This window comes from Dromaius novaehollandiae, chromosome Z, assembly GCF_036370855.1.
Source record: "Dromaius novaehollandiae isolate bDroNov1 chromosome Z, bDroNov1.hap1, whole genome shotgun sequence".
NCBI lineage: Eukaryota > Metazoa > Chordata > Aves > Casuariiformes > Dromaiidae > Dromaius > Dromaius novaehollandiae.
Window position 1 is genome coordinate 7,027,283 of NC_088132.1, and position 26,068 is coordinate 7,053,350.

General features: G+C 38.4%; 1 protein-coding gene across 2 annotated transcripts in view; it reads left to right on the forward strand.

The window, feature by feature from the left end:
* The window catches only part of RFX3 (regulatory factor X3), a 135,087-nt gene that overhangs the window by 44,878 nt on the left and 64,141 nt on the right, over positions 1-26,068 (forward strand). For both annotated transcript variants that reach the window (XM_064502685.1, XM_064502686.1), the window contains exon 2: positions 24,207-24,331. In XM_064502685.1, the coding sequence (XP_064358755.1) occupies positions 24,215-24,331 (117 nt within the window). In that variant the 5' untranslated portion in view covers positions 24,207-24,214. The remainder of the gene's footprint in view (positions 1-24,206; positions 24,332-26,068) is intronic.

Sequence of the window (26,068 nt, forward strand, 5' to 3'; positions counted from 1 at the left end):
GTAATTATTTTAGCTGGCTAAAGGAAGTATAGTTCTATTTGCTTGAGGTCATATTCTGCTTTTGCATTTCATATACTACCTGTGTACTTCTCGTTGAAATCACTCAGCTCCTTATTAGTTTTCTTTTCTTTTCTTTTTTTCCTGCTTAAAAATACTTGTGAACTTGTTATCATGTGTCTTCCTACAGAAAACTTCCTAAGCCAGAAAACAACAAAAATGATCTGAATATTTTTTAAATGGTGCAATTTATTTGCATACAGTAATCTAGTACAAAGCAAGGAAAATTATGTTAAAAAAAAAAGATTGTTATTTAAGTGCAATTTGTTTTGGTATTAAGAAGCCATACAAAGTTCTTTTAAGAACAAAGACTGAAGTTCTTACTGGAGGTTTATATGCCATCTGAAATTTTTCATACTGTCTGCTGAAGCATCTAATTTATTTGCAGTCAGAGCTTTGAGCCTAAGGTTCATGTATATACATCTCTCAGGGAATAATTCATAGCACTTATATTACATGACTATAGGTGATGGAGTATTGCTCCCCAACAGTACTGAAATGGAGCAACAGCAAGAATTGGACAGGGCTGAAACTTTTGCTTTAATGTGATTTAGATGCTAAAATGAGATAGTAGTTTCAAAAAATCAGTTCTGGATTGAGTGTGTGCAGGAAGAATCTACGTGTATGCATACCAAGAATGTAATTTAAATTAAATGGTGTAAGTAACTGTTGGGGAAGAGAACACAACAGGAACTATATATTATCCAGGTGTTTTAGTTGAATATCCCTCCTTCAGAAAAACTAATTTTTATTTCTGAGGTGTGTTCTGACTTTGCACAGCTTTTAAGATGTCCACTATTCAAAGTACTTTTCATTCCCAAATCCTTCTGACTGCAGTGCCATGCCACTGCGTATTACGTGCACATGACAGAGAGTATGCTGCTTGCGTTAGACCATGCTTTTGCATAAACACTCCCCCAGTTCTCATCTTCTGATGACTTTGCTGGAGGTTTGCATGTACCTGATTCTTATTTGGTCAACCAAATTAAAAGTACTTAGTCCACAATAAAAAGTATAACAGGGCTTGCTTTTTGTCCATGTTTACCATTTTGCATTATCTAAGGGTGGTATGCTGCATATGCATATGCAGTGCTACTGCTGCTGTTTGGGTGGTATGCAGTATTTACATAGGTGGCAAAATATTTTAAAATAATGAAGTTAAGGAATATTGTGATGTTATTTATAGGATATGTTTTACACTGAAAACTTTGTAATACATTTGAGTACATGAGCAGGAGCAAAATGTATTGATTTTCCGTGTTAGTGGGGGAGGTTTATGTAAATTTGATTGTCTTGCTCACAGTTGGTCAGCAAAATAACCAATCTTGAGCTGTTCATATATTGATATGTAATATTGTGAGGTTTTTTTCAGACTGTGTGGCTTTCTATCCATCCTGTAGTGAGGATTTGTGACTACATGAACATCAACATATGTCAGTGTACACTGTGCGAAATAGAGAAAAAGCTATTAAAATTTAGACCTTTGATGCTCTTAATAGATAACTGAGCAGTCATATTTGAAACACTTCTTCTTCAAAGTTCATGAAATAGTGGAATAAAGTGTTGTGAAATAATAGGGTGCATAGCCGTCCACAGCAGGACTTGGACAGTGTTTACTGCGGCGAGCTGTGACGGAGGCCTCACCCCAGCACTTGAGAGGCCCTGTCCCTACCAGCAGTCACAGAGAGGGCAGGTGGTGCTGGGAGCTCCTTGTGCCCACTGCTTTGGAGGATCTTACAGCTACTCCTAAGGCCATTATGAGGTGAAGCTTGCACTACATGTGTTTCCTTACCCTTGGGTGCAAATAAGAGACAGAAGATTGAAGATGTAATCAAGACTGTCCTGTTGGACTAAGATTACTGTGGAAGCAGCAAGACCCAGGCTTTAAAATGTAGCCCTCATACCCGTCCATGCTCTTAGAGACTCCAGCTGCTGCGGAAAGAGCAGGGGAGCAGAAAGGGCAATGGGGGTGTTGTATAGTTGAAAGATCATGACCATTATAGGTACAGATGATTTGCAGGCTCAGAGAAGGTGATGAAAGGTCTGGTGACACTGGTAATTCTGGGGCCTTGGCTCACAGGCTAGTAAAACAGAAAAAAGCCCTTACAACAACCTGTTTTTTAGGAAAAGTGTTGTTACAAGTGTGTTGTTGGCCACAGGTTACAGGTCTCTTAAATATAAATTGAACTTGATGAAGCAATGAACGTGTCTCCTGCTAGGGCAGAGAATGCTGCCCTGGAAGGGACTTGCTGGTTACTGCAGCCCCCTGCGGAGCAAAAGGCTGTGCCCCCACAAATTCACAATGAGGATGTCTCATAGTAGGGGCCCCCAGCACCACATCCAAGCGCCCAGGAGGCATTTGAAAGCCCAGCTTTACTCCCATCCTTCAGTGTAGTAGGGCAGGTGGAATGAGCTGCAGACCAACACATGGCTTACATGGAGCATGTGCAGCAATGGAAATGGCCAGTTTGGATATTCAGGGCTAGGCCATATGTAGAATGATTAAGATTTGTTAATTTGGATTAGGTATTGCTACGTGAAGTTTATGAAATATTTGTGTGGGGTGTAAAGCAAATTTTTGACCGCTTATGTCAGTTGTTTGAACTTGGTGATTATGCTCGACTCTTTCTTGAAGTTGTCGGCGTGCACAACTCTTCATATTCTCCTACTACTAATTTAAGCAATATGAATGCAAACAGAAATTTTTAGGCTCTGTCAGGACTCTCCCACAAAGTGTAACAGAGCTGTGTTTTTATCAGGCTTTCTACCTAGCTGTCATAATTATAAAAGCCACTGAGGTGGGGGATGCAGGACCTTACTGGCTATCCCATGTTCTAAATTACAGACAAAAAGCAGTGCTACTTAATTGATCTAAATAATAATTAAATAATGGCAACAATAATCTGTTTTGCTGTGGGTCTCACAACGCTTATAGCAGTGAGGGATCTGACTGATACAGAAATGTTACATGGTGAAAAGCACTAGAAGACAAGCTGCAGTCATTGGTATACAGGAAGGTCACACTGAGTGAGATCCCCTTATCTGAGGAAGTGCTCCATGTTAATATATGCATCATCCAGTATCTGAGGAGAAGAATGTTTAGGGGATATTTAACCAAACAGTAGCCTTAGCTATCTCAAACCTGTTTCCTACTTTTACATGAGGAGCATTATTTTGGAGCAAAGGACGTGACAAAGGTACTTGGGGTAAGAAACTTTTGTGAGCTTAGTCATGCATTGTACAATCACATCCATAGCTGTAAATATTATTGCTGGTTCTCCCTGTTGTGTGATTGTGCAGTTAATATGGGCAGGAGAATAACGTGCCCTTGCTGCAGGCTGCTATGCCAGTCTGGGGAATATTTACAGAGGCACAAGGGTCTGGCTATTAAAAATAATTGATTGGTTGGCTATGATTTTATGTAGGAAGTGCAAGGCCTATGTGAAAAAGCATCACGAATGTAAAGGCTGGATATGTGGAATATGCTGTGAACAGATCTTTCACATAAATCAGCACTTCATGCCCATGATCCAGAAGCAGAGCAGGGCTATATTACCTATGACATGCAAGGTACGCAGGAAGCCAGGACACACGTCCCAGACTACATTTTCGCCATGGAGTTAGCACCAGATGCACATTGGGATGAAGGGGTGGAAAGGCGAAACTGAAGGAGAATGGGAGATTGAAGGGAACACATTCTGCCTGGCCTTTTTTTGGTCATTTATGGACATAAGGTTTTGGGGCTACACTTTCCTGGTGCACAGTGCTAAAGGTTGTGATGGCTGTTTTGTTGCTAGCCGGCTTCTGAAGGAATATATAGACATGCAGTTAATCACTCATGGTTGTAAACTTATGTGCTAGTAGTAACCAGTCTGAGTGTATGCTTCATAAACTCCTTAAAATTTTTACCCATGAAACCTAAGCAGTCTTCCCCAAGTGTTGGGAATCAAGGGCTGCAAAGGTTATTTTCCCCTTTTTTCCAATACTTCTTAAAATCAGAGTTATGTTCCACAATCAGAATACTATGGGGTAGGCAGCATGATGCTTGAGGAGAAAAAAGAATTCGTGGCATTGCACAGTGCATCAGAGGATTTTTGACTTGCAAAAGAGCCAAGTTACTAGTGTCAATGTAAAAATTTTGAGGTAGGTCTGTAGATCATACAGGAGTGAGAATATAGTGAAGACCTATTGCACATTCTATGAGAAAAAAATTGTTCCTTAATCATAAAACAGTAGCACTGGTCTAGCCAGATGGCTATCATTGGAAGAAAAGAGGTATTTGACCCCCTTTATTCAACAGCTTATATACCTGGCCAAAAATGAAAATATTCAAATCCATTACGTGTTACAAGGCAGTAAATATGAAGTGGGAGCCTACGTCTTACATGGCCATGCAGTCAATGACAGGGTATGGACAGCTTTTGATTTTAATAGGTGTTTTTTCCATGACTGAGTCAAATGCTACCATAAAAATGACTGGAGCTCTCTGGCTGAGGCCACCTTTGGTTATTTGTATTTCAGGATACAACAAAAGATCAACTCCCTAAAGAGAGCAGGCTTTAGAATCAGATCTCTATGGGTGTATGAATGGGCCACTATGACAAAATTGTATGGGGAGCAGAGTTTTTAGCCAGGACAAACTGCCCGTGCTGCTGATCCTTAGAGATGTGCTTTTCTCAGTAGGACAAATGCCATTTGTCTGTATTACAAAACAGCTCCTGATGAAAAGATAGATTACTATGATACTAGACTCTCTTCCTTTGTCAACAAATCAATACCTTGTTGGACACCCCATAGTTATTTTTGAGAATTTTAGCACCCTGACAGCCTGCTTTGGACTGGTCGAAGTAAGGTGTACTGCCTCATTGTCTCTTTTCCCCTGTGCTTCCTGTGAGGGTAAAGAGCAAGCTGTTTTTTCTGTTGTGCTGAACTTGTGCTGAAATGTGCCAAGCCCTCTGCAACCCACCGCAAAGAAGAAAGAGCCTGTGTGGGCACCTGGTGTACCCTGGAACTGAGCAGGGCTCTGGAGAAGGGGTACAGGGTCTGTGAAATCTATGAGGTTTGGCATTTTGAACACAGGCTATTAGCCTTCTCTCAGATTATATAAAACTGCACCTCTATCACAAGCAGGAAGCTTCAGGCTACCCAGACTGGTGCACAAATGCTGAAAAAAAAGCTGCAAGTGTTGAAGATTGCAGGTGGAACACTGTTTTGTGGCCTGAATGTATTAAGGAAATGCCTGTAAAGTGTCAAATTGCCAGACTGCTTTTAAATTCTCTGTGGGATAAACTTGGACAGAGATCCAACCTACTGAACAGCGCCATTGTAACAGAACCAGAAGAGCTGTACAGTTACCTCTTTTCTCTGGCTTATGGTGTGATTTTGTAAATGAGGGTGTAGCTACTGTGTCATGGAAACCAAAGGATGTGTGATCCTGCAGTGCAACGCTAACATCTCATAGCATGTTTCACCACTGCGTACGCATGCCTAGAGCTTTATGATCTCTTAGCTGCCCTGCAAGACCATTTCCTTCATCATGACACAGACTGTGATATTGATGGGTTGTCCACGGGATTGGAACCCCCTGCTCAGTGACTGTTTAGGCAAGCTGACAAGCAAGTTGCTACCAGATGAGCGCGTTACCCAGTCTGCATTTCAGGCTCCAAATTCTATGGCTATGTGCAGTCTGGGGGAAAGTGTTGTTTAAAAGTTAAAGGCATTACTAAACGCATTAAGGAAAGATAATTTTGAAGCATTGAGAGACCTCATATTGGACTACAGCATAAATCCAGAGAGTGGTGGCCCTAAAAAGTTTGTAGTTGAGCAGTGCTCTATTGTCAGGAACAAGTGAGTGATAGAAACCAGGTCCTTCTGGAAGATGCAGAAAGTGGTCTATGACAAAAGTGTTCTCACTAAAAACTTTAACAGCCTTCCCTATGGCTTTTGATCATGGGCATGCACCAGGAGCACACCTTTTCTACTATTCTGGCAGGGCCTAACAACTATGGGAAAAGTTATTTTGTAAAAAGTGTTTTGGAGAATGCTGACCGCTTGCTCTCTGTCATGCCAGAGAATGTTATGTGGTATAATTGTGGGCAACTGTTGTATCAGGAACTGCCTGGTAAATATCCTTTTATCAAATTTGTGGAGGGCTTCGTGAAAGTCTTAGCAATAACCATTTATTTCCCCTAATGAAGTAAACATGGTTGTGATCGATGATTTGAGAATTTTGCTTGTGAAACCAACAAAACTGAGAAAGATTTTCCTGGTGATGTGCATTGCAGGAATCTTAGCATCCTGTACATTGTCCAGAATGGTTTTTGCTTGAGTAAAAAGAGCTCCACTATCACCCTCAACACAAAATTTTTGTTGGTATTTAAGAGTTCCCAAGATAAGAGGTTGCATCCCTAGCCAGGTAGATGTATCCCAGTAAGGCCTAGTTCTTTTCGGAAGTGTTAGAAGTTGGTACTTAGGTACCATATTGGTACTTGGTTTTTGATTTAAATGCTTATACACCAGAGGCTTTCAGGCTAAGAACTGGACTTTTCCTGTTAGCAGTTTACATATTGAGAAAGATTGATGCTCAGCAATGAAAAAGAGACAGGCAAGACCAACACCTTTTGTCACTGTTGGGGCAAGCTATGGAGCACAATGGCCTGCTGAAGAGCAACCTGTACCTCCTGGAGCTGTTGATCCATTCCCCCTGCCCAGCAGAGGAAAGCAGTGCTCCACACTGCTTCTAATGATCTGATAAAGACCATTTCTGAAACCACCCTGAATACCTTAAAGGGGAACTTTCCATTAAAATCCCACCAGATACAGGTGCTGAAAAAGGGGTGCAAAGTCATTAAAAGCTTGGATAGTAAAAGTGTGTCCTTGAAAAGGAAGAAGGTGATGGGGAAAGAAGCTGAGGTTTTACTAGTCCTTTGTAAGCTTTTCTTTTCCATTCCTCTTGGGGATTTTGGTAAAGCAGTGATGGATTATAAGTAAAAAATGTACCTAGTGCCTGCAACCCAGCTGGAGACAGCTAAGAGTGCTGCCACTATTCAGGGAAGACAGTAGGGCTGATGCAGCCCACTTTTTGAATGCTGAAATGAGAGACATTCTCTGAAAAGCAGGCCAGGCAGCTTACAAAAAAGCTAAGGTGTATACTGCCACTCTTCAGAAGTACTTGGCACATGCAAAGCAGAGCAGTCACAAAAGGCGGGGAAAGTAACTTTTTTTTTTTGGAACAAAACAGACTGAAGACTGACTTCTGAGGAAGGACCCTGAGCCTGTTGTTCATGAAGTGTTGGATAAGGTGTATCCATGGTATAGGAAGAATTCACAGGTGCTCCTAGGTAAACTACAGCACCACTAACATATTTCTTCTTAGGACAACCAGGGATGTTTTATATACAAAGGAGATGTTGTGAAGGGATTCAGCTTGCTCCATTTAGTCTGAGGCATTCTTCAGACATGTGCCCCTTCTAGCTTGAGAACACATAAAGGTTGGAATGTTTTTATCAAAGCCATGGTTGTAGAGAACGTCGCATCTTCTTTTATGGATCATACAGTGAACCGAGATCTCTTGGAACAGCTAAAGGTTAATGAGGAGAACTGAGGAGGACCACACACACCACATAAGAAAGCTACCTAAAGCCCAGTGCCTCAACCTGTGAAGTTTACTGTTGAAAACAAGTGATGATAAAACCTTCCAACTTTGCAGTGTATAGGGTCCCTTTAGAAGAACACACGCAGCCTTTCAATTGGATTGCTTTATGAAAATCATTACAAGAGATAAAGGTCTGGGTCTTTTGAAACACATTTTGAGTAGTCCTGGTCATGGGGAAAGCTCCATATTCATTTTTTTAAAAAGGGCATCACCATCTGGTCATTTTGTACTAAGTCATCAGAAAATAGTTCTAAAAGCTGTTGGAAAGGTAGTCCTTTGTTATGGTGATGTAAGAAAAAGATACAGTGGTATCCACAGGGAGTAGAGAGTGGGTGTTGCAATTGCATTTTCTAGAAATTGACGTCCATAGCATTCTGTTTTAAAAAGGACATGATGTTTTCAGAAAAGATTAAAAAGCACCTGATGTTTTCAGGAAAGAGAGCACTGTTTTGGAGGTAGCCATACAAATCAAAAAGCTCTGTATGGTTCTGATCTGCCAGGAAACTTGCTAGCCAGTGCTCTCCAAGCTGGTTTGCAGTTGCATGTTCATCTTGGAGAAACACACGCTCAAGGGAACCTGTCACTTGGGTAAAAGCCTAGAAATGCTTCTCTGGTATAGGGATCTGCTGAAAAAAAAGAAGAGACTTTTTTGCTGTCCGTCTTCACATGTAGTCAAAAACTGTATGTCTCTTCCAGTTTATCACATTGTCAAATACACCATACATGATCATATTAATGGTGATAGTCAAAGTCCTTGCTTCCCATTTTAATCAGGGAATAGTGATCAACATATTCTTGTTCCAGAGAGAGGTCAAAGGCAAACAGGGTGTAGTCACAGGCAAACTCTTCACTGTCAACCAGCAGAGAATGATCTTTCATATTGCTGCCCATTGTTTGTTTTCCTGGTTGCTGACACGGCTACCAGCCAGTATGGTGAACACTTTCATCCTACACAGTCAACACTGCATTTAGCATTGGCCTTAAGTAAAGCCTCACTGTGTCACAAATACACAGCAAATGCCACCCACACTTTCTCCATGAAAAGTGAGACAGGTAATTTGCAAGGCACTCAGTCTCCCTGGCACCAAGGTTGGACCCTTCAGCTTTTACAGTGTTGCAGCAAAGCTGCAAAATTGTTGCAAATGGTACAGCAGACCTTTTGTTCAGATCAATGTAATCTTCCCCATTCCCAGCTATGAAAAAGTCCATAGGTGCAGACTCTGTGATAGCTGGAAGTGGAGGTACCTTCATAAACAGGCTTTTCTCAATGCTGGTCTGTACTGAGGACAGTTCAAGCAAATCCAGCTCGAATTTGGTACATTCTTCTGAGCAGCCGTCTCTGTTAAAATATATCTTCTTTTCTAGCAGTGGACTGGACACTCCTTCTCCGAGTTTTCCATGTCTTTTGTACCCTTTGGCCCAACTCGTTGCTCTTTTTCTTCTTATCCTGCTACTGTCTGATACCCACTCCTAACCTTTAAATGGCTGGGGCAGGCATTTCCTCTGGGAGCATGACATTTCTCTCTTAAGGCTTTTTCTTGAAATGTAAACAAGTGTCAAGCCCTCTAAGTTTGTTAGTGTTTCCAACTTGCCTAGAGAACCTTCAAAATGTGTCCAAATACCCTTTTTGCAATTTCTTGAGCAGCGCTTTTAACATGTGCCTTAACAATTTCAACTCCTCTTTTCAAAAGCAGTACAGCCTTTCTAAACAAGCTGCAGAATATACCTCCTAGGCCCCCCCAATACATCACTGGAACACCTTGAAAACCACTGAGACCATTGTTAGCCTGGCTCTGTAGTAAATCATATACAAAGCCTAGTCCATATAATTCTTTACTAATATCATTTTGTCATGGTTTCTTAGAATATCAGAGACTTCTGGGGCGAAAGATACAACTTCATAATAATTTTCTCAAAACAAAGTGAGGTGTGTTCTGGCTCGTCTTCACTTCAATGCTGACTGTGTCAATGTGCTGGCAGTTTAGTGCAGCTTATCATACCCACTGTAACGATCTCATTGTTACTACCGCTATTGGTAAGACAACATAATAATGGAATTGAAGAGTCCTCAACAAGCTGGTGCTCCAGAAGATCCATGTAGAAGTAGAGAGAGCTAAACTCTTCAGTGATGTCCACCATAGAGGGATGTATCTTAGCAGCAACCCCCGGAAAAGCCCCCAAATATGTACTGGATCCCCCAGCTGTAGAAAAAAGTGTAAGGATTGTCATCCATTTTGAGCTTTGTTTTTCTCAAGACTGGATGCAGATATTTCTGCCAGCCCCACCTCCCACATGCCAGAGAGCACCAGGGCTTCACCAACTGTATGCTGAAGCTGTTTTTTTGTGGGAAAATCCTGGCGATGGCATTGCTGGGTGGCCAACTCCAACCCCAGTCACTAGAAGTTTGGACTTGGGAGGCTTCCAAACAACTGTTAACTTTCTGGCACCAGCCATACCTCTTCACCAGCCACTATATCTTTTTTCCTTTACCTTTCACAGTGATGGTTTTCTCAGTTTTGTAGATTCTGTCCTCATCAGGATTCACTTTTTGAACCTCTTAAAGGTAAAATGCCCCCTTGACTGCTTTGTGACTGTAGTCTGCTAAGCAGTGCACAGGTACCTGCCCCCTTCTCAGTTTCAGTTGCTACAAAAATTTCATCCATGAATATCTGCTCATAACCATTCTCAAATCTCTTTTGTTATAGTCATTGTGATGTGGTGTCCCTGTTTGAGCAGAGACACAGATTCTTTAATTTTAAACCATACCCAAACCAATATGATTTTCCAAACTCTTGCAGAGTTTAAAGAGTTCACATCCACAGGCCTGGCTCTGATAGTTCTGTGGAAGCTGTGATTATAGCTCTTTATAAACTTGTAACACATCAGTACAATGAAAAATGCTGTGTGCTGTAAAGTATTTCCACGTCTTTGTTTTCAGCATCCTGTTAAAATGCCCTATCGTGGAGTCTTTCATTAGTAGTAACAAAATGGTGAACATTATACTGCTTTAGCAGCTTGTTTAAAGGCTGGTTTAAAAATCCTTTTGCTTGATCAGCCTGTAATTTCTGAGACATGTGCGCCCTCCTAAAAATGGCTTTAAAAGCCCCACTATATTAGAACCTGTGTTCTCTTTTAGACCAATGGCCCAGGCATGCTTGGAAAATATGTCTGTGACCGTTAGGATGTACTTAGCACCATTATTTTGTTCAGAAAAATGTTATACATCTGCCTGACATTGCACATCCATCCATCCACAACAAGGTGTTCTTTTAAAGCACTTTCTTGCAAGCTTACATAAGCTGTAAGCATCTGGGTTTGCAAGCCAGGTTCCTACTGACTTTCTGCTCAGAACAGCAGTTTGCCTTTTAGTGGCTTCACACAAGGTATTTATATTGCCAAAGCTTCCTGCCTCCCAGGGAACATAATAAATGTCTTTTAACAGAAGTGGTGGTGTAGATACCTCTATCAACCCACCTTTGCTCCACACATGTAAGAAATGAAACACTGGACCATCAGTTTTATTCATGCACAGAGCAACTTTATTAACAGCATAAGAGGGGTGTCAGTTGTTGGTCAGCTTACTCCAGCCTTTCTCTCTTTTTCCATTGAATGCTGCTATGCCCATTTTAATTTGAGTGCTGCAGCCTTGGACAGGAACACTTCTGTCTTCTGACTCTTCAGTCAGTCAGCTGAAGCTTTATAAAATGTTTTATAGGGACATTGACCTGAGAATAAAGAAACACGTGGCGCAAACTTCACCTCATAATGGCCTTAGGAGTAGCTGTAAGATCCTCCAAAACAGTGGGCACAAGGAGCTCCCAGCACCACCTGCCCTCTCTGTCTCAAACTTATCTGCAAATACAGTTTCTGCCTAACGTTTGGTTCTTCTGGTTTGCATGGTCTTTTAGGGGAATCCCTTTGGGGCTTTCCTTACTAAATTCTTTGGGGCTTTCCTTACTATCCCTATGCACATGTTCTTCTGAAGCTGGCATTTTGTTCTGCTTTTCTGCTGTAGCAGAGAGTGTTGCCTGTGTCTCGCAGCACTGTGCAAAGCCCAAAGGCTGCCTCAGTGATACTGCGTGGTTGCCCTGGCGCTGTGTGCCAGGGTGTCTCAGTCTGATCACAGGATCAGTCTCACCCTTGCATGTGGCAGGGCTTGCACAGGGGGGCCCTTGGTGGCCTCCCAGGATGGGTCCGCAATCCTCGGGCACGTTCATAGCTGGTTGTTCTCCCTACCGTTTTGGCACCCCCCCACGCCCTCTTAAACTTTCACTCATCCCAAAACATCTTACAGCTCGTTCAACATGCTTGTCAAGTGAGGGGCCCTGAACCTGCCTTTTGATTTCACGATTTCTTTTAGTCACTTTCTATTCCTTTTCAAACTTTAATTATTTGTTTAATTAGCTCCTATTTTATAAATATATGAAAAAATATATAAAGTGTATCTGTGTGCAAATAAAATAGGTATTTCTACTTGGGTGTACACCCCTTCATGTAGAGAAATAGACATTTAAATGTAGAAAAAATATATATATTACGTAAACACACACACTGTATAGTAAGAGAGCTTTCCAGTTGAAAAGAATCAAGCAGCCAGCCAGCGGGTGTTGGAGATGGCGTGGGTATGCGAGTGTCAGCCCCACGTAGGCGGCGGGAGGGGATTCCCTGCCCTGACGTCCTCCAGGAAAGGTGCCTGGCGCTGGGCGCGCTGGGGCGCCCCGTGAGCCTGCGGGGTGTGAGCCTTCACACACGGTGCCCTGGGGGCTGGGCGAGGGGGGTGGAGCAAACCCGTGGGGGGCCGGGGGGCCTGGGGCCATTTCTAGATCGATGATTTTGTGCCTGCAGCTGACAGCCTGGAGGGAAGACTTGGTGCACAGGCTGGCCCTCGCGTCCGTGTGGCGACTGGAGCAGACTCACTGCCATGCAGCAGCATAGGCTGACGGCTGGGCAGTGTTTATTGGTTCATTGCATGCATCACCACTGTGAGCGGCGTGTCTTTCATGGGTCTTTACAATAACTAATTTCACTAATAAAAGGAGTATATTTGGAAACCTAGTTTAATGTTCATATCTTGTTTGTCATATATTTCTCATTCAGAACAGAGGAAAATAAGTAAGAGAATAATGGGTTTGCAGAGATACTGGATCTCAACAGGTTGCTGTGTTACAAGCGTAAACACCGTTACATGTGTTGATTCTGTTCTTTATGACTCATTTTGAAAGGTACAGAGTTACATAGCATACGGTGATTTTTTTAAGTGAATCTCACCTGGCATAGTAAACAACCACCTTTATATAAGAGTTTATGTAATGCAAATGTAATTGTTCTGTTTAAAGCAGGGGATAAAATTACAATCATCTCTCCTCCCCCTGTCCTGCTTAGTGTATTCATTCATATGCCGTGAAGTATGAGACAGGTTACTCTGCTTTACGTGGGTTATACTACCTTTCATGAAGTAATGGGAAGATCCACACACAGTTCAGAATAGCTAGCGCTTGCTATGCATACACTGGAAAATGTATGGTTCTAATACTGAAGCAGCTTACACATCATTATTAACATTTCAGGGAATGCAGAATGACAGTCTATTTAATATTGTCTTTTTGGTGTCCTAAGGTTTGCCACTCATGCCTTTACTAGGAAATTTTACCATATTGTTGCTCACATTTAGAAGTTTGAATAGAATATTCTGAAGAAAACTCCATTGCTATAAATTGTGGAACTTAAATGTCTATATTAGTTAAATTTTCTCATATATTTTTTCCTTTTGATGTATTTTTTCTTAGTGATCGAAAAGCCCAACTCATTGAAACTGCATTTTTTCCTAAGTACATTTTGTTTGAAGACAGCTTGCATTGGAAATATTTCTTAACTTGAGGGTGGAACTGTGGTACATATGCACATGCATTTTGGTAATTTGATCATGGAAGCACTTGCCTAGCATTGCTGAGAAGCAAACCAAATTGTACATGTGAAGCAAAATCATAAATTTAATGTTACCTGTACATGTGCTTGAAAGATCAGAATTTGTGATATATGGATGGTTTCAATTTTGCCACTTTCTGAATTCTCCAAACTAGAAAACTGAATATAATTTGGAAACATTTTTTGTGACTGATTTTTTACTTGATAATGTTTTTGACCTTTCACTTGATAATATTTAGAATATAAACCTTAGGTTTAAATGTTCTGTATTCTATAGATGGAAAGGGTTCTCTTTGGAATATCTGAATTACGACTTAGTTAATAGGAGGCAACTTATAAAATAACTATTTATGAATTAGTTTTAGGTTACACTGTAGCACCTTAATATGCATATAACTGTTCTGGTTTATGTTTCAAGCCCTGCAGTTCAGGAACATATTTTATTATTTCTGCACAGAACTAATAGTTATTTTTTAATATTATAGCAGTCTGTGCAACAGCCGATGTTGTTAGTGGTATATAAAATTAAATCGATGCAGTTTATTTTAAAGCAAAATTTTGGTCCTACAAACAAAGTCCAAGAAAAATATCTTGGCTTTCCCACATATACCTTGGAATGAAGACTTCGGGCACCTCTTCTTTACCTTAATGTACTTAATCTGTTTAGGTGAGCAAATGATAATATTAGGTGATAATATTTCTTCTGCATGTACTATCCGTAAATGGAAACCTGGTAAGTACTGAATTTTCCTTTTTGATAAAAGATGCAGTTCAGATTTAGCCACATTTCAGAAACCAAAAGGGAAAATATACAGTGGATTTTATTTTTTTCCAAAGAACAAAACAACCGTATTTTTAAAGGTCTGATTTGGAGAGGAGTTATGTGAAAGTAGTCTTCCCTAGAGTAGAGAACTTTTCTTCAGGAACTTCAGAAACTTGGGAATATGTGGTGAGAAATGGGAAGGGGAAGAAAAGAGAAACATTGTTTCTGGTAAATATGGCAAAACTTGAATACAGATCTTTTTATGTCTTCATATTCCAGTGTATGTACAGTGTCCCTCATTATGAGTAATTTGTAAATCAGGAAGAAATTTTTTTTTGCTGGCATATTTTCTTACAGTGTTTGGTAAGACATTAGTTCATCCTGGTATTCTAGATTTGTCTAATTTGCACTTCACAAGGGAACTTCTGTTTTTCCTGCAGTGCTTAAATACAACATTGGAATAAGTTACAAATATGACTGTCTGTTTCTTTGATTAATAAGCAGAATTGACATTTCAATTGTGGATAAACCATATAGACTTGGCTTACTTGTAAAGATATTGATTATAGATAGATACATGAAGACCCACTTTTTCAGGCATGATGTAATCAGTGTTCTCTACCTGTTGATTGTGCTCAGTTACTAAAATATAAAGGTGGTAGCTGCATTGGCTTATGTGCATGAGCAGCAATACTTGAGCATGGTTGTTTGAAACACGTAGGTAATTATGTGGAGTCTCAAACTTAGACAAGGTTTTCTTTGCAATCAAGGTTTTCTTGGCAATCTCATATAATGCGGAGTTTTTGCATGCTTTTGTTGAACCTTAGTTGAACTCCCTGTGGTACCTGTCTGGCTTGAGCAGGGGTGTTTGACCAGATGACCTCGAGAGATCTCTTCCTGCTCCAACTATTCTGTGTTTCTGTGATTTATCTCTGTATGCTAAAAGAGTGAATAGTTGATAGCGGTTAGGGCTTTTTAGCTCTTTGTGACAATTGTCCTTGTAAAGTTACACACTAAAATCCATATTGATTCATGTTGTAAGTATGAACTATTCGTTATCTCTAGGAGATTAAATTAACTTGCTGTCTGAAATACGGGCGAAATTGGAGACTTGAAATTTTATCTCTAAGAATAAAATTTCATTTTGATACTGAAACTCCATATTCATTCCTTTATACGATGCAAGTTCCAAGTGTTTGCATGAGTCTATTCACTCTCTTTATGTATGTAAGGAAATCAGCGTAGTAGAATCAGTGTAACTTCTGGAATGTAACGAAGACTCCAAATAAGGGGTTAAGACTTCTTATGGACCAGAAGCTATGAGAAAAAATGTAGTAGGAATCGAACAACTGCTTTTCATCCTGACGGTGTGCCTAATAGTGGAATGCTGTAAGGTTCTGAGCAGTGAAAGAACAAATAATTCTCTGTATCTGCTGGCTGGAGACAGGAAGCTATTTTGCTATAAGCCAGTGAAGCAAAGTGAATGGACAGTATTTGGTGGTGAATTTCATTATTACCAAGGCAAAGTTACATGATCTGTGAAGCATACTGAGTAAGTTATTTCGTAAACCTTACCAACTGTTTTTGACCTCAGTCCTATTTTTTCCACCTGTCAGCTCATGAAGAAATTTGAGATGTCTTTTTGTGTTTATCTAAGAACTTTCTTTTCAACCTTTCTTTGTGCAAATGATGCACAGTTCCAAACTGACATTGCTCTTCCATTTGTTTATTGGAAATTTTCTTTTGTGACCTTCAAAAACTTGCATCTTTTTAAATATCCCGTTGGAAACTTAAATTTCGTCTCTTCATTCCAATTTTGTATCCTACTATTCTTTTGTGTACAACTATAGTGCATCAAATGCAAACAATCTATATTCACTTTTAAAGCCCAGTAGAATCTAGAACCAAACTGTTCATAACTTCTCTTACAGTTTGATTTTGCCTGCATTCTCCCCTTAACCAAACATATCAGCTGGTGTAGCCAATCAGTCTGATTTTGTACTTTCCCTATAGAGACCCCTTAAATGTCAGTAAAGGTACCTATAAAAATACCCAGAACTATAACATTCCAGATTTTCTGGTAAAATCTCCTCTATTCTGATGCCTAGAAAATAACAATGGCTAAGCATCATAGTGACTAATAAACTTGAATATAGGTAAATATAATATTCAGTAACTAGTGATTTACTTTCTTTTTCTCCCAAGATGGTAGACGAGTTAAGAACAGATATATGAGATAGTAAAAGAATGTTATTAGGGTACTTTATTAGGTTGGATTAAGAAATCTAGGCACCCTGCTTAACTGTCTATACCTTTTTCAATCAAAATCTAAGTTGTTTTAGCATAACTACGAGATTACTGAGATATTTGAAAGTTAGACTCATTGTGCTACAGTGTAAGCATCATCTTTAGCATTTAGAAGGTATAACCCATTAAAAAAAAGAATAGAATGGCAAAATGAAGTTTTCCTCATAGTTCTACAAAGTAGTGTCTTTGAATTGTGGTTTCCTGACTAGATATGAAATTTGTTAATGCAGTTGTTAATCTGTGTTTGAATAGCACTATGATATCAAGAAATATGTGAAGAACAACTGTAGGAATGAAGGCTAAGTATACACAATTAAATTTTCTTTGGAATGGACTCTGCATGTTGAAAATTCCTATTAGAATTTCTCTTTTCTTTGGAATGTGGTAAGACTTTGGAAGGAGGGGAAATTGACTGGAAATTGGTACTCTTTATTGGTACTTTTTTTTGTTCCTATCAGATGTTTTTGTAAAGATTAATGGTTCCATGAAATTGAAATGGCAGTTACAAACAAAAATGGATTATTCTACATAGCTCTGTGATGGTTTTACAGTGACAGTTATTCAAGTATTATATATCAGAAATAATATTCAGATACTTTTCCTATATTGAGCACCTATCTTTAATATATTTAGACAACTTTCTTGGGTTGGGTTAAGCATGTTCAAAACCTTGCAGGAATATCTCTATCCAGACTGACAATTATAATATCAAATTGAATTTGCAGCTTAACCGGGCAGAAATAATCATTATAAAATTTAATATATATAATGCTACTTCCTTTTAAGTTTCAAAATGCTTGTTAACAAAGTGTAGTTTTATGAAATTTCGTGTCTATTTTTATCTGTTGTGTACTGCTATTTGGGGAGAAGAAGACTAAAGCTTCCAGCACTGAAAATCAACACTTACAGCACTACGCCTAATAGTCAGTGATTTCAAAAACCAAGGAGGAAGAATGTGATAGCAGGAGCACTGCCTGTACGGGGTCATTTCTGTCACTTCTGAAAGGATGATCTGACACTGAAGTAGATTCAGATTTTGTTTTAAAAGTGAATTCTGTTTTTTTTAAAATGTAGTATTGTGCTGCAGGCCTTTTGTCGAAGGAGTGTTTGTGAGCCTGATACTAGTGAAACAAAAGCAGAAAAACTGATATGAAAATGGGGATATTTTTTGTTTTCATCACTCAGTAGATCATGTAGTCATTCACCCTAAGCATCTGTGTTCTCTCTGTGATCTACTCGAACTAGGGAATTCCATTGTGATAACTGGTGATTAGTACTGTCTGTAGGTAATAAATCAATAATCTGCTTGTCAAGATCTTGCTTTTTGTTTTTATTAGCTTTCTTTAAAGGGGTAACCAGCAGTTACCACTTGCATTGGTCCCTTTCCATTTGCATCTCACTGTGCTTATTCTGTCTAGTATTCTGTTATTGTACAGTTGTGCTACTGGAAAAGATATGTGAAGCCAGAGAATCAAGTTATACACTTGATTCTGTGTTCTTCAGTTAACTATTGTCCTCCCACATGTCATTGAAAAGCTGAAGAGAGTAATGAAATCCATATTGCTAACTAAAATATTTAGCAACATTCCTTTTACCTCAGCAGTGTCCAGCTACCAGCCTAAAGTAGGCACTTTGGTATCCGTGACTTGGGATAGGACAATCAAATAGTATCTATTAAGAAATTGGTACTCTTATGTGAAAATACATGAGTGTCATAAAACTATTTATAATATTCCTTATTTTGTGTGTGCACACGTGTGTGTGTGTGTGCTGTGAATAGCATGTATAAACTGCCTTCTGTTTTACTGCTAATACAAATATGTCATTCCCTCTCATTCATAACCTCTCTTGTTTGAAAGCATTTATTCATAAAATATTTGCTTACATAAAAATCAATCAGGAATGCTTAGATAAAGCTCTGAAGTATTATTAAGACTTATTTCCGTTTATACTATTGTTCAGGAACCAGGCATACTGTATTATTTATTGAAACTTTGTGTTCTGTGAATTACTTCTTTTTTCTTGTGAAACACATTATGTTGCCAGAAATTCCTAATGAGTATATTAGTGATTTATCATTATAAATAGATAAGATCTTAAGATTAGCTTTTAGTTCTGACCATTAAAAGCATGTCATTACTGCATGTGATTACAAGATCTGGTTCCCTTTACCTTTTTGGATGTTTTATTTAGCATTCTCGAGGAGAAAAAAGTAATTTCCTGCTGCACTTGAAAGTAAATTACAGGCTTTTATGTTCTGCATTGAATTAAAACCTGCTACGTTATTCAGTGTAGAAAATAAAGCATATGTAGTTGAACAAAACTGTGCAAGCCCTGGTAGCTTAGACAAAGTAAATGAGTTCAGGATGAAGTAGTCCAGTAACAAAATAAACAGTAACCATTAATCTGACACACTTTAACAATCTTTTTTGATAAGTGGTTGAGTTAGACTCTTAAAATATTTGGTCTGGTATTTCAAGTCCAGGAAACAGAAGGTTCCTAACTGCAAGTTTGAGTGTATTAAATAATCTTTAGGGAGCTTAACAGACAACAATAAATTGCACAGGATATGCAGAAAAAGGGCAATTCTGAGCATAGTTGCTTTACTTGAGTTCTGTCCATTAGACTGAAGAAACACTAACCTTGTCACACTCAGCAGCTGGCTTTGGGCAATATTCTTTTTCTACTTGGAGGGGTTAATTAGCTGTCTTTCAGAATGTGGCCTATTTAGCTTTACATTCGCATGATTCAACTAGCAGGAGCAATACAAAGCAAAACCATTAACAGGCGGGTGTGTCCAACTGCTTAATTAGCCAGAATAAAAAGGTTCTTTGTCAAACACGCATCTGTTGCTTATGATACACCTGACAGTCCCATTAGGCAAGGATGACGTGTTTTTTCTGCTGTAATATGCAGTTCTTCCACCTATATGCAGCATCAGTGAAAAACGGAAAGACTTTATTTAGGTTGTCAAAATGGATTCATGTAACTGCTCAGTATTATTTGATGCAGTGTGAAAGAATTATGCTGACTGCCTCATGAACATGATCCTACAACAGCTCCTAGTGAATAAGAAGATGATAAAAGTTGACTTTAAAATGTATTATATCGCTTCTACAAGGAGAAATCTTTAACGTGTGATGAACTTATAATAAAGAATTGCATTTTGGATAGGGACTTAGGGCAGAAGCAACCTAAACACTTTTGAATAAATTGATAATAAGTCATTACATTTATTTAATGCTTAAGGGGAATTGTTGGCAAGGTTTATACTCCCCAGATATGCTTTAGCTATCCTAGTTGACCTACTGATAAATCAGCCTATGGAGTAATCAGTTATCCTGTCATATCAGATTATTAGTAAAAGTGTATTATAATTCTGAGGTATAGATGCATTGTATGCTTAAATATAAGACCATTGCAGTTTAAGACCAAACTGATAGTGCAGAGATGAAATTGACTCAGACACCAAAGCACTTTAATTACAGACGTATGTGCAGTTTATAAATTACACAGCCTCATGGACCCTTGAGTGAGATGAGGCAGTTTGGGAAAGAAGTGTGTGGTCAGCATACAAGTGCCAGCTGCGGAGTAGGTTCTCCTGGGGCTGGGCTGTGGGATATTCTTGGGAATCACCCCTTCTTTCTCAGAGTTGTCTCCCATGTACCCTGGTGTCTTTCTCATACATCTCTGGAGTCTATCTCCTGTTATGACTCTGGACACTGTCACTTACAGGTTTGGGCAGTGAGCACCCAATTCCAGACTGGCTCCATTCGGCTTCCCTTGGTGCCTGTCAGTTGCTGGCACTTGCAGTCTGCCTGTCTCAAAAATTCTCCACTGTTCCTAACTTCCACAGTGACTGACAGGTTATTTACACTTAAGGTATCCTCCATTCTTATAAAGAAGCTATTCGCTTTTATGACAGGGTTAACTCAAGTTCACATGCTAACGCTATTGTCAGCTAGACACAACCCATGGAAACTGCCACAAGGACATGAACATATTGTGTGCCTGGCTCAGATTTGAGTACATGGCTCTGGTTTCATGAGCATCTTGAGTTGCTGCTGTTACAAGTGAGCACTGTGTCTCAACTGGGACATAGCAATTAACAGATATGTGGCAATAAGGAACAGTTTATTAGCAGTCAAACTGTACCTGACTGAAGTTATCCTTCCTTCCAGTGGTAGACATGTTTGCACACTGTAATGAGGAAAACAACACGTACTGAGCAGTCAAGTAAAGTTAAGAGGTGGTGTAAAAGAATGTCTCTTAATTCTTTGCAACTGTTCATTTTTGGTTCCCAATATAGTTTCAGTACCTTGTATGAGTGCTTATTGGAACTGATATCTTAAGCAGACCTGTTTAACTTTGCACTGAAACAGACAGGAAGTGCCATTAGAGCGGAGAGTTTCTCAGTGTTTAGCTTTTGATTTCCGCTATGCAGTCAGCTTGCCATGCTCTCACCTGTGTCATGTAAGAGTGAGCTCTGGTTCTCTTGCAAGAACTGGCTCTTCTTTGACATTAGATTCTGAAGGATTTTTGCGTGACAGTTGAAGGTAGCAGGTTGGGACGAAAAAACAGGTGATTAATGAGTTAGGGTTAAGGTTCATTCCCAAGTATACATATCCATAGGATTACTTTGATGCTTTTTGAAAAAATTTAGATTCTTAATTGGCAGAACTGTAGCTTTGACTAGGCCACATTGTGGCTACACTACACTTCTACTTTCCTTTTTGTTTTTCAATATTTGTGCATGAGCCGTGTTGCACAGACTTTTATGTGTGAGAATGGAAAATACTCATAACACAAACTGATTATTTTCTAAATTATTTCAATATCAAGAAATTATAGTATGTTAAATAATAGTCAGCTTTGCTTTCTAAATAGAATATTTATCATAAAACCTCAGACTTCAGTAAGTAGCAGATCATTTACAAATTAGTTAGATGTAGTTTGAAGTTTATAATTTCCCTTAACAGCAAGTTCCATTGCTTTAGGTAAGTAGATTTTGTTAGTACTTAGGGTTTTTTTTGTTACCAGTGACTTGGTGCTGAGCAAGGACTGAGTAAATCTTGAATTAGTCAAAGTATAAAAAAGGTTGTGGTTTTTAAGTATAAAACTAAAATATTCAACACATTAATACTGCATTAGAACACTGACATTGTCTATATCATTCTTGTGTTTTGATGAACCCAGAAAGCATTCGTCATGTTAGTACCCTGTTCTGTTGGGCTGCACCTGTCTTCAAAATGTATAAAATTATCACTGGTATGATTATTATGTCCATGTGTATATTTAGGCATATGTATATAAAGCATAAGCTTGCTGTATGCCTTTGCCAAAAAAAGTTACCTAAATTTCTGATTCTGCTAGTTAAAGTTGATATATTTATCCTATGCATGAGTTTGGTCTAATGCACTTAAGGATGTCTTGTATAGCGCATCTTGTTAACTTATCTGCAGAAAATTTAAAGATGATTGCATCCTGAAAAGCAAAGAAAATATTCCTTCTGGACTCTATTATTGAATGTTGTATGTTCTTGTTAATACTTGAGTTCAGGGAAAAACTAATGGTTTTCAGTTAAGATAGACTGATATGTGAAATGTGGCATTTTTCTTAGTGTTAAATAATTTTATTCTGGATAAATTTAGCAATTTAAATAAATTTAGCAAGCAGAATAGGGAATTTAGCTATTTGACAATAAGTGTGTTTATCTTTCAGACAACCATATTTATCCTGCAGAAAATCCATTCATAAGTGTTTGGATTTTTTACATTTCAGTAGTCGTCTGTGAAATTTTGTTCCTTTTTTCTTTTACTACTCTGTCCCAATTTTTGTCTGGCATACTGAAAAGATGTAAAGGATTCAGTCATCATGATAATACTGACAATGCATTGATTAATCTGAAAGAAGTTTGATCAGTCTTACTTTGCCAGTTTATCTGTATAGTGATGATTAAGCAATATACTGACTCTGAGAGTCCAGGTGCTGTAGATAATCAAGTCAGTAAATGTGTGATGTGACACTGTTTCTGAGTCTGCAGAAAATATACCCATCATTTTAAGGAGTAGTTTGCTACTAACTTTCTTTCATAGAATAAAATTAAAGATTTGGGGAAGTTAATTGTTGTATATCATTTTTGATTTAAGAAATGATTTTAAACAGTTCATGTTTCATTCACCTGATTATAATTTTTATTTAAAAAATGTCTCATAAGTCTTGGTTGGGTGTGGTATATAGTTACCAAACAGATACGTGCATGATATTTTTTAAACCTATTTAATAATGTAATTAACTTCTTGCTTTGAGTATTAGAAGGATGGGAATGAAAAAAACTGACTTAAGTGACTGAAATTCTGTAAAAAGGAGCCAGGGGTTGGAGTTCCTAAAATATGCTGCCATGTTGGGGTTGAGGCTTCTTATGCATTTCCTCATTTTGTAGAACAAAATAAATAAGCGGAGAAATAATTCATATGATTTCAGTATCCTGTATTTCAGAATAAGCAGTTAAATCTGTCCATGCCATAGGGCATGGTTCTGTGGAGTTTAAGCCAATGAAAGTCCCAGCCAGCCAAGTCCTGCTCCTGTCCCCCTCCCAAATTTATATACCTGTTTCCTGCTCTGCACTGACTACATTTGAATGCACAGTGAGTCAGAGGTAGTTGGAGGGAGGGATTGCAGGCGCTTAGCTTTAAATCAGTTTTTGGAACCCAGCGTTAAAAGAAAGGTCAGTTTTTAGAGCTGATTCAGTAGTCAAGCAAAGAGAATTTTCTGAGGAGGATTCCAAAGATCTTGGTACAACCATGAATTCCTCCTACTATAAATTAGTATGTCCCCAAACAGACACATTTTTGAGTGTGCTTTTGTCTCAGGAAATCAGGAAATAGTGAAGTTTAGGGATTTTTTTTTTTTGAGTTTAAAGTCTAGTTTGTTTCCTGTCAGCCAGCCAAGTCTGTTCAGTTAAACTAATAAATTACATAGTTAAAGCATTCTAAATTTTCATAGATTTGTAATGGAAATCTCTTCTAGTATAGGTGATAATATTACTCATTTTTTGTGATATTGGTCCTCAGGTTGACAAAGTATTCTGTAGCTCATGTAGATTAATGGAGTTTAAGGCCAGTAAGATTTTTATATCACAGAACATTGGGTTTAGAGACTATTAATTTGTATTTGGTTACAGTAATTCTTCACAGACTCATACAGTCTCCTTTTTTGAAGGTATCAGGTGATGAAGAACCTGCAGCCACATATGGTTATTGTTTTCACTGGTTAATCATCTATTGCTCAAAAGAAATAAAAAAGTTTACTTCCTGATTTTGAATTAAATATGATTTGCCTTCCAGTCAATTATATTAACATATCTGCTGTACGAAACTGAGGAATTCTGTGGTTCCCAGTATATATTTTCCATGAAGGCAGAAGTCATCTTCAGTTGTCTTTCTGATAATAAGTTTTCTTTGTGCTAACCTTTTACTTTTACATTTTAATTTTACTCAGAGTCCAAGATGCAGACACCAGAGACTGGGTCGGATACAGGTTCAACTGTGACTTTGCAGACATCTGTGGCTGGCCAGGCAGCAGTGCCCACACAGGTAGTACAGCAAGTACCAGTTCAGCAGCAGGTAGGTGGCTGGTATTTTGGAGAAAATAAAAAAAAAATGGGAAGGATAGTTTTTCACAATGTAGTGAAGAATGAATTTTGTACTAGGTTGCTAAAGGAACTCTTTTGCTCTGTTTTTATCAATTTTATTTTCCTGGAATTGAAATATCTACATAAAAAGGAAGACTGTTTTCAGGATCTGTCCCTTGAACTTGAGCATCTGTCAAGCACCAGGAGTACCCGTACATCATTCTAACAGCAGATTATTATGGAATCTATATAATAGCTCTTAGAAGTTAGCATTAGTTTTTGTTATTGAATATTTACGTTTATTCCTTTTAAATGTGAATAATGAATATGTATCTGATATTACTGACTATATCATTTCTCGTTTCATTTGCACTTCCAAATAAGTACAATATAAATGTAAAACTGAAACCAGTGTCATTGGCATCTCCAGGCTTGATTCCTTGCATATTCTTGCACAGTGCCAGAGAACTATTTGAGCTATAACAGCATGTAATTCATTATGAGGCTTTGCCAGGAAATTAAGGAGACTTTCAAAGTGCCGGTTTAGTGCACAGCTCTGTCACGTGAGATGGTTAATCACCAATGCAGCACCTACAACCTTTAGGAGCACTGGTGGCTGAAGAAAGTGGAGGAAAAAATATGGAGATGGACACAGGGACTGAATGTGAATGCCATGACCTCTGTCTAAGACTGTTCCTTAATACACAGAATTTAGCTCTCCGTCTAATAGGTGCTCTGGAAGATGTCTGATGAGTTTTTTCATCAAAAAATTGACTTTGTGGTTTCAAAATCTATAATATGAGAACTGGAGATAATTTATTAAATTGTGTGATCTGTTTCTGTGCCAGCACTGTTCCCTAAATTAAATTTTCCAGCTTAGTTTTAAAACTCCAGGTGGTGAATTTTCATCCATGTCCTTTGTAATGCTGTTCCACAGTCTCTTACGTTTTACTAATAACCTTTTCCCAATGTACAGACTAAGTTTATAAAGTTTCATAATTTCATTACTATGGCTTCTGCTTATATTTTCATGTATATTTTAGGATGCGTGCTTGCTTTTAGAAAACTGAAAGCATTGAATTCAGTCTTCTATTTTTTTTAAATGCCTGTTTTCATGTATTTGCTAAAAATTCCCACTGAGTCAAGAGTTGTCTCAAATATTTTCTGCTGTCTTCAGATTGCTATATAGCTCTCTGTCATAATTTGGATGTTGATTAGGATCAAGCCTTTTCAATAGTACGTTAGGTTTTATGTGAAGCTTCCATGATGCTTCAACTCAGCTAACCTGTTTAGGAGATTTCATCTGGTTAATTCTTTTTAAACCTTTGCGAAGTACAAAAAAAATTTTTTTTTTTTTAATGACGCAATCTGGGTGATTTGTCTTCTATTTATCTTCTTTTAAGATGACAGATGGTTATTTGATGTAGTTTATGTGATTTGTAATCTGTTATTCCTATATTTCTACTTTTCAGATAAAAGATGGAGATTTGGTAGTGCTATGCAGATGCGTGTTTTAAGCAGATAGGATATCCATACAACAGTCTGGTGTTACATGGTGAACTTGATCCATATGAAGTACTGATCAGTGTGATGGATTGAAGATTGTTAACAAATTAGTGGTTAGCGTGGTCTTCTATGCATATCTATACTATTTCTAAAATAACAAATGAATAATCAATAGGGTTTTGGTGTTTATAAATTTTTTCCTGTGCAAAGTTATTCATTTTCT